This window comes from Stigmatopora nigra, chromosome 18 (genome assembly GCF_051989575.1).
Source record: "Stigmatopora nigra isolate UIUO_SnigA chromosome 18, RoL_Snig_1.1, whole genome shotgun sequence".
NCBI lineage: Eukaryota > Metazoa > Chordata > Actinopteri > Syngnathiformes > Syngnathidae > Stigmatopora > Stigmatopora nigra.
Window position 1 is genome coordinate 4373277 of NC_135525.1, and position 9774 is coordinate 4383050.

The 9774-nt window shown below is 39.4% G+C and overlaps 1 protein-coding gene across 1 annotated transcript in view; it reads right to left on the minus strand.

The window, feature by feature from the left end:
- gfra1b (gdnf family receptor alpha 1b) overlaps nucleotides 1–2362 on the minus strand; it is an 11124-nt gene extending 8762 nt beyond the window's left edge. The window contains exons 1-3 of the mRNA XM_077739696.1: nucleotides 1891–2362; nucleotides 1523–1807; nucleotides 427–510 (exon numbers count right to left, since the gene is read on the minus strand). Coding sequence (XP_077595822.1) covers nucleotides 427–510; nucleotides 1523–1807; nucleotides 1891–1930 — 409 coding nt within the window. The 5' untranslated portion in view covers nucleotides 1931–2362. The remainder of the gene's footprint in view (nucleotides 1–426; nucleotides 511–1522; nucleotides 1808–1890) is intronic.
- Between the last annotated feature and the right edge of the window lie 7412 nt (nucleotides 2363–9774).

The following is a 9774-nucleotide window of genomic DNA, read 5'->3' on the forward strand; positions in this document are numbered from 1 at the left end:
ACTATCTCACAATTTGAGAAAAAAATATATTCATATGGTTGTTGTTTGCATGGTTTTGCAGAAATTAAATGATTGACAGCTGCACGAGACGCACACCCAAATGGTGCCGACAGATGGTTATTAGCTCTTTTGTTTGTGTGTTGTTTTTTGCTGAAAGATAAACAAGCTTAGCGTCCATAAGCACGCCACACAGCATTCCAATCCGCCATTTGGGTGCATGTACGACAACAACAAGTACGACGAATAGAAACAAACATGATGGGTCGCTTTGCCAAAGTGTAAAAAAATTGAATATTTCATTTTTTGGCAACAAAATCAGTCATTATTCCGTATTTAAATATGTATATTCAGAAAAAAATCAGCTGAATGCAATTTTGGGTGCATATAGTAGAGGATAATTGCAGTAAAGGGCAAAAATGTTCTTACCTGCAATGATTGGAGCCAAACGAAAGACATCTGAAAGGTGGCTGTTAACTGGTTCGTATGGAGAATATTCCAGTAGGTCGTTACCTGAGTGGGATATGATGTCATCATTACGTAATACAGGCAGTTTTCCACGTGTTTGATTGGGTGCCATTGGCAGCAATTTAGAATCTTTGGACTAGAGGGGTTGGTAGTGATGAAAACTACACACACATTCTTAGAAATAGCGTTTTTAATAAGACTAAAATAATGAGACTAGGGTGGACCGCTGGATGAGTGGTTAGCACATCGGCCTCACGGTTCCAGGTCAAATCTAGGTCAGTCCGTCTATGTGGAGATTGCATGTTCTTCCCAGGCCTGCATGGCTTTTCTCTGGGTACTCAGGTTTCCTCCCACATTCCAACAACATGGATGGTAGATTGGTTGGACGATCTAAATTTCCCTGAAGTATGAGTGTGAGCGTGAATGGTCGTTTGTCTCCTCGTGCCCTGCGATTGGCTAGCCACCAATTAAGGGTGTTCCCTGCCTTGTGCCTTGAGGCAGCTGAGATAGGCTCCAGCACCCCTGCGACCCTTTTTAGGACAAGGCGGTTGAGAAAATGACTAAATGAATGAATATTTAGTTTTCCAGTCAAGTATAAAGTTTGAACCACTGTTTTCGTTGTAGTGTTTTAATTCTGAAATAATAATAATAAAAATAATAATAATAATAATACAAATTGCCTCACCCAAATTTTGTTTTCAGTTTTCTGTCTCAAAAGTCAAAATCTGTTTTGCATGAGCCTGACCTTCAACTTTGTGCCTGAATCAGTACACTTAAAGTCTCATCTCATCTCATTTTCTGCAAAACTTTATCCTCATTAGGGTCGCCAGGGGTGCTGGAGCCAACAATCAGCCTACCATGCATGTTTTTGGAATGTGGGAGCAAACTGGAGTACCCGGAGAACACCCACGCTGGCCTCAGGGAAACATCCAAACTCCACACAGGTGGACCGACCTGGACTTGAATCCAGAACCCCAGATTTGCGAGCCTGACACAATTACCACTGGCTCCACTGGACCACCCTACATTTAAAGTGCTGTGGAGATTTTAAAAGTACCTTGCAAACTCTGATAAATGCTCCAGAAGATGCGCAGGCAGTTCTTCTCCTTCTTCATGCCTCTCCTGCACCGGCAGCCGCTGAGCGGGTTGTGCTTGATGGCGTCCATGGCGCTGCGGCACTCGCCCTGCGCCTCCGGGGCCGTCAGGGCACCCCCACTTCCACTGTGCCTACCCGCCACACACTGCCTCATGGTCCGGTACTTGGTGCTGCATCCAGCCTCCTTCAAACACTGCTCATTGGCCTTCACGCAGTCCAAGACCCCCTTGGAGGTGGTCGCCAAGTCTGGGAGCCGCGGCAACAAGCTTACTCACTATGACGCGCGCGCTCGAACAACTACACCGGGCGAGAAAAACATAAACACTTACCTGGAAGGGACAAAAGGAGGGTAAAAGTCGCTAAAATCATCTTGCCTTGATTTTTAAAAGTGGCGATCCGGTATTGAGGCGGAATTCGACATTAGGGGTCTGCGTCCTGGGTCGCACCAAAGGCGATGGAGACCCCCTCGAATCATTCCCCGGGGGGTCACCGTGATCAACTACGAGGATATAAACGCGTATAAACGCAGTTCGAGTACCGAAATACAATCTTTTTCCCCCACAAAAGGAGACTTTTTCAAAGGAAATTGCGCTTCTTCTAGTGCGCAAACTTTAGCGGTTCGTCATCGCTCTTTTGTCTGAGGGTCCTCCAAACAGTTGCATTCCTTAAAAGAGATCCAAACGTAATCGAAAGAGTTAAATCCGACTAGGTCGACGTCGTGGACGCGGAGACTGGAAAAGAACTAAAACGCTTCGTTCTTTCGTTCGGAAGAGGTGAAGTGAGAGAGGCGTGACGTCACCATCGCGCCCACCATCATCAAGTTCATTAACTGCGCACCCCCTTCCAACACGAAACGCGTCACTATTTCCTGGACGCGACTTTAGGCTGCCATTGACCGCAATACACGTCCAATTTGGCTGACAGCACACACTTGCAACCCTGATATCCACTCAACAGATCATGTCTTTTCAGATGATTGTATCGGGATCGTAAATACGCTCCAAATCAATATCGTCATGGCGATTATTGATTCCGTGATGGTTACGTTTTAAACGATCCAGACAATTTGCTTGTCCAGTGCGTAATATATGCACTTTGTGGAAGAATATTGCTATCAAGGCAGAATAATAATGTTCAAAATCAAACTTTAATCAAATTAGACTTGTAAATTGAAAAAAATGTGATATATTTCACATATGACTTGACTTTAACACTGATAACTTTCACCATATTTTCCTCACATATTACCCCCCTCCGCGTATAAGTTGTACCCTTAAAATCGCCTTAAAATTGTTGAAAGTTACAATTTCCCTAGTATAAGACGTCCCCCTGATTCACAGTTTTCACCTCCATATTCGTGGTTTTAATAGGGAGTACAAATCTGTTACTTTGAAGGGAAAATCTTAAGGAAAATCCTCGCACCAGTAATTTCTAAGATACTTTATGAATCTGCTGGATTGCCCATTCCGAAAGGGTGTTGACTGCATGTAGACAAATTCAAAAAGGTAGTCATGTGAGCAGTACAACCAGGAAGTGTGTATACACACATCTATAGATATTTCAGCAAAATGCATACTATGAAGACCCGAATAATAGTAGGCACTGGAATAATAGTAGGGAGTGGAAAATTTCAAATGAATTAATAATAGTAGGCACCGGAATAATTGTACTACTACTACTAATATTCATTATTTTTGGAATTTTCCACTGCGTACTATTATTCCAGTGCCTACTATTATTTGGGTCTTCATAGTATTTATTTACATATTTCTTACCTATTTATTTATGTCTAAAATGTATTTTGCTGTGTCTGTATTCTCACCCTCTTGCTACTTTGACAGTGACATTTCCGGAATACGGGATGAATAAAGTTACTTAATCTAATTGCTGCAAAACAGAATCACATAATGGCAGCCTTCCCAGTTCCAAGAAATTTGATTTCTATCACTCATCCTTTCGAAAAGGATTTAGAAATATAAAATGGACCTTTTTTACTACATTAAGTTTAGCTCTTTAACAACAGTGGCATGTTTTTATATGACACTAGGAAGCAACGTGACCTAGGGTGGGGTGACAGTCACTCCTCTCACTCTTGCATCCGATTGATCGACACTGCTGGTTCCACTTAAGCAAATCTATACCAGAAAAAAATAAAACAGGAGCGCTGGAAGAGCTCCCCTGTCAGCATTATCTGTCTGCGCTAAGCGCTTCCGTTCATCGGCAGAGCGTGTCGCTCATAAACCGAGATGGGTGCCGTCGATAGCGACGCGGCGCCATTATTCACGAGAAAAGTGCTTGGCTTCCTCATCGTAAACGTCGTGGTTAAGAGACGTGCCTCCCTGTCAAAGGTTCAGAATAAATGCGCCACCTCATATTCATTCCTCTCTTCTGTTGTCATTTCGGTGGATAAGGCCAATTCCTGCATTTGTAACTCCGAAAAGATAGTTTTTGCAATTGGGAAATATAATAATAGTGCTTTGTATGAATGGTTGTTAGTGCCTTGGCCTCACAGCTCTGGTGTCCCGGGTTCAAATCCAGGTCGGTACAACCGTGTGGAGTTTGTATGTTCTCTCGGGGCTTGCGTGGGTTTTCTCCGGGTACTCCGGTTTCCTCCCACATTCCGAAAACATGGATGGTAGGCTGATTGGACACTCTAAATTATGACTATGTGAGCATGAATGGTCTCCTCGCCTCATGCACAAATTCAGCTGGGATAGCTACAGCACCTCCTGTAACCCCCGTGAGGATAAAGTGGTTCAGATAACAGAAGTCCAATCCATGTGCACTGGAAGATTGGCAGTGAATGAACATTAATTTGTTCAATCGTTAGAACTGTTGATGGCACACAGATAGTTAATGGTATTATGGTAATAATAATGATAGTATTTTTTTCATTTCATGTTTTTAAGTTCTATTTGTTGATCGTGTACAAATTTGTACTTTTTTTGAGTTTCATTCTAATTTTTCTAAGTAATTACGTCGCTATTTACAATGTGCATTTAAGAAAATATGTTTATTGTAACACCAAATGAGTATGAGTTTATTTACAGTATTCTTATTCTTATCGCCTTCCAATGACGCCAGTAGACGTCCAATCCATTTTAACTTGACGAATAGCAGAGAATGACCATTTTCTGCCAGTTATCCCACTTCAAATGGATTGGACGTGTACTAGTGACGGACTCATTCATATTCACTGGATGAAAAGAACCACTTGATTGGACGTCTATCACCGTCAATGGTACTGAAAGAGTGAAAAACAAAAAAAAATCTTAAATTAAAATCTACATTTGGGGAAGCTGACTACCATTGATGAATATAACCACCAACCAAATTCCAAATACACAATTTTGAGGTTTTTACAACACTACATTTGTGAATTAATCTGATACTTTGTAAAACTGTTTTATATGATAAATATGCATCAAAACTACAAATTTTGTTGGAAAGTAAATAAATATAAATGTATTTTGTTTCACCTGTGTTCCTTGTTATATTAAATATGGGCGTGTACAGTAAGCTCCGCCCACCAAATATTTCCCGGAAAACCAACAGCTGGACACTAATTAATTAAGCAGAACCAAGGGATGCCACGACAGCAAACAAAACACCAAAATACACGAAATCTACGAATAAATGGTGAGTAATGTTAAGATCTGTGTATATGCACCAGGATCCAAAGACGATACTTCATGTTTGTTGCCAAATTCAACAATATTTTGCTAGTTAAAGCATTACCGAGATGTTTTATTTAGCTGCCATGCCACATTGAATGAAACCGCTATTTAGATGTTTGGCGTGCCCTCCATCAAACAAAAGGATAATCATCGTTAACGTTTATGTTATTTTTAGGATGATAAAAGGTTCTTTTTGAACTTTCATTGACGTGCTTGTTTCGGAAAAGTGACCCACAGATGTTGATTTGTGGGCGATTTGATGGAAAAGTATCATAAATATGAGGCAAAAGTGCCATCCAGTGGAAAGCATCTGCACGTGCAATTGTAAATCGTCTTTTTGTGTTAAATCATGTGTTCATAATCATAATTATAACCATAATTTATGACTATCAACCTATTTTAGCAATGATGTGGATCTCTATTCACTCATTCCCTGCCATTGCCAGCGAGAGGCGTCCAATCTATTTAATTTCAGATTGATCACATTTTATTATCATTGAAGGAATACATTATTACAGACAAATATATAGTATATTAGATAATAAAGAAAAGTTACGAAAATAAAATTGAAAAATGCATCTGAAAATTATTTAACATGACAATAGTCATTCATTCATTTTCTGAAACATTGATCCTCAAGTTTTGCAGGGGTGATGGAGCCTACCTCGGCCAAATATATGGGTACCCTGAATTGGAGGCTAGCCAATCACAAGGCACATGGAGACGGACAACAAGCCATGCTCAATTTAGAGTGTTCAACCAGCCCACCTGGGATCCAAACCTGGACCCCCAGAACTGTGAGGCCGTCACGCTAACCACTTGGCCACTGGGCTGTGAGTATAAATTTTTTTAAGAAATAAACAAGTTATTGAATTAAATTTTTTTCCAGCATTTTCCATTTTTTGGGGAGAATTTTTCAAATGTATTGTCACTGTCGCTCTTTCTATATTACTCATTTTATGGATTCTCCCCATTTATGTAGTACATTTGTTAAATAAAAATTTAAGTATCAAGGTCAAAATACAATCTCACCTCATAGCATTTTTTTGGTTACATGAATAACCCCCCCGCCCCAAAAAACGGACTTATTTTGAAAAAAAGTACATTTTTTTTGTCCTGAAATTGAACAAAATATTCCCTCAGTTTTCAATTGACTTTTCATTCAAAAACACTTTTTTTTAATTTTAAGAAATGCATTATTATATTTAAATTATCTTTTGTAAAAAAATGTTAGACCGAGGGGGATGAATATTACGTTGACTACAAACCCCCTTTTCATTAAAAAAAATGGCATAAGCTGGAACAATAAAATCTTGTAAAATAGACATTATAATCATTTCTGTTTTTAATGGTAATTTCTTAATATTTCAAGGGAGCAGTGCGTCTTGGCTCATTGGCTTCAGTCCACTACGAATGGATGTTGAAATCTCCCTGTCCAAATCGATTGGACGTCTTGCTGCGTCAAAGGCAGCCAATGAATGAGGTGAGTGCCCTTTAAATAATTTTGCAAGACCTGTAAATATCCATTGCAAAATTCCATTTGAAAAATAATCAAATGTTCATTCACGGGTTGCAGTCGTTGGGTGTTGGAATGGCCGTCAATGGCAGCCAATGAGTTAACTCCCAATCTTTCCGCCTAGCTTCCATCGATCCAAGCACTTTTGTTCTCCTCTATCCGTCTTTCATTTTTTACTTTCCACAGCCAAGACCCACGAGAAGATGTGGGTCACTTTCTGTGCAGAAGCACCTACGTCGATTAGCCCCCAAGGCCCTGTGAACTCCTCACTGCGTTATTTTCAAACACTCCAAAGTCCTAATTAAATTCCTCTCAGTAGACAATGAGTGTCTGATAATGTTAATAATACGACATGGACAATGCAAAAATGCCTCTCCGGAGAACACAACATCTGATTAGCATCTTTTATGATTTTTTTTTTAATTGAAGTTGGAGAGAAAGCAAAATGAAAGAAGTCAGCGACTCCCCAGGGAAATTTCGGCCGAGTCACTTTGGGGCCGATAACACTTTGAAGTTGGAACACGGAATGACCGCATGCATTCGGTAAGTCCTAGAACTCAAGTAAGCTTGACAAATATTAGATACGTTATGGCTCTTAAGATTGAATATCATTTCTGGGTTTATGATTTAGTATACGAGTCAAAAATCGCCGTTAGAGGGCAGCAATCATCCACTAAGCCATCACCAGTTATTTTCCATGCCTTGTTCATGATAAGGTCTTTGCTGCAATTGAAACGCGTTGCATTTTAGGCAAATGAAAAAAATGCAGTGATTAGAAATTGCCTAAAATGTCCCTTTTCTTTCTTAAATGTTACATGTTTTGATATAGGATGCATTTTTGTGGGAGGTTCGGTGGCTTGAGTGGTTAGCACATCGGCCTCACCGCTCTGGGGTCCTGGGTTCAAATCCAGGTCAGTCTACCTGTGTGGAGTTTGCATGTTCTTCCCAGGTCTGCGTGGGTTTTCTCCGGGTACTTTGGTTTCCTCCCACATTCCAGAAACGTGAATTGTCATCTGAATAGTCACTCTAAATTGCCCCTAGATTTGAGTGTGATTGGCTGTCCGTCTCTTTGTGCCTTGCGATTGGCTGGGCACTGATTCAGGGTGTGTCTCCGGCCCCAAGTCAGCTGGGATAGGCTCCAGCACCCTTGTGACACTAGTGAGGATAAAGTGGTTCAGAGAATGAATGAATGAATTCATGTATTTTGTCTTCCTCAAATGTAACGTTTATTTTGATTTATGGATGCATTATTGTAATTTTAAAATATACCACACATTTTTATATATCATTTTTAAATGGCATTATTATTATTTACCCTTATATGCATTTTGGTCATTACATGCATTTTATTTTATTCAAACGTTATTATACTAATTACAGCTTCATAGTGATGTTACATATAAACACCTAAAATGAACTGAAAAAAGCTTTGCCTGTATTATGGAATCATTACATTAATAGAAAATTAAATGATCTATCAAAGTAAATCAACCAAAAGCATATCTTCCATTTATAAACATTTATCTTGATATCAAAATATGTAATTCAAATTCTTGATTACATTATTTTGAGTCAATATTATTAAGGTGCTAGCAGCACACTACTTTTATTCACATTTTATGCAACTCAAATATGTTATTAGCTGTACATGGCACATTTCAAGGAAATGATTCTATTCAAATGATAAATATGGTATTCAATAATACGTTACCTAACTCCTATCCCCATTCAACTGCACATTATTGTTGTCATTTTGCATGGGCCTCCTCTTACCTGCTTTTTCGTCCGTGCAAAACACAGAACAGGAATTTGAAGGCTTTGCATTTAATCCACCTACTCGAGCGATTTTAAATATTTGCCCTTGAAACCACCCCCAGCGACCACGGTGTCATTTCTGAATATTTGCGTTTGTTTTGTGTCGTCGCTATCCCCTCTTGGTATTCCCTCCCACACTTCCAATTATCCTTGACGCGATAAGGCGGAGTAATGTGACACTCAAGGGCAAACGACGGTTTGTGCACAAAACCCGGCGGTCGGTTGGATCGTCGCTTTATTTCTTTTACGACAATTCTCCATATGCCGACTTATTGACTAGACATATTTGCACGCTCTGTTTTTAGACGTCATTTAGCTAAATCGGTGCACATGAAGGGCCGCATAGAGGGCAAGTGTGTAGATAGTCACACAGGTTAATCAATAAATAAAGGAGAATACTTCCTACACATGTTACAAATGAGAAAATTCTTCCCTTTAAGAATGAAAGTGGTCTGAGTTCAGAACTAGCGTGTTTTTATTCACCCAGATTTAAATTAGTATTTAGATTGTCCAGGTGCAGTAGAAGCAAAGCAGCCCTTGTAATAGCAAAATGTTCCCCATCTTGTGGAAGACTTCCTTTGTGTTGTTCCAGCTTTATCCAACTCTCCAACATCTTTTCTTTTGTCTATCTGTTTTTTGCTACTGCAACCAAGATGGTGCCGCTCAAGTGGTAGCCGGTGGTGGTAGCTCTGTCCACTCTTATTCGTTTTGTGTGTGCTTGTCTTTTTTTTTTAATTGAATTTTGGTATTTAGTTTTTTTTTTTTTACCTAGGTCTACAATGTCTTGTGTGTCTGTATTGCTATTGCAACCGAGAAATTTCCCGAACACGGGATAAAATAAAGTTCTAACCTACCCTTAGTTTAACTGGATAAACAAAAGTAAATGAAGAAATAGGAAACATCTCAGTGTACATTTTAGTTGGCTGGTAATTCCTGGTGAGAGTTATACCATCGTTACATTCATTTTATTTGTGAAAAAAAAATAAAACACAGAATTGGTCAGTTTTTTTTGTACTTTTGCAGCTACCACATTCATTGAATTAAAAATTAAAATGAATAAGAAAAGGTTGACATTTTAACAGGAATCATGTAATAAATACAGAATTCATACGCACACTTAATTCACTCTATAATTGATTGGACCCTCCAATTCATTTAGCAATAAACTATCATGTTTCAATGCCAAGGAAGTGAATGATGATGAG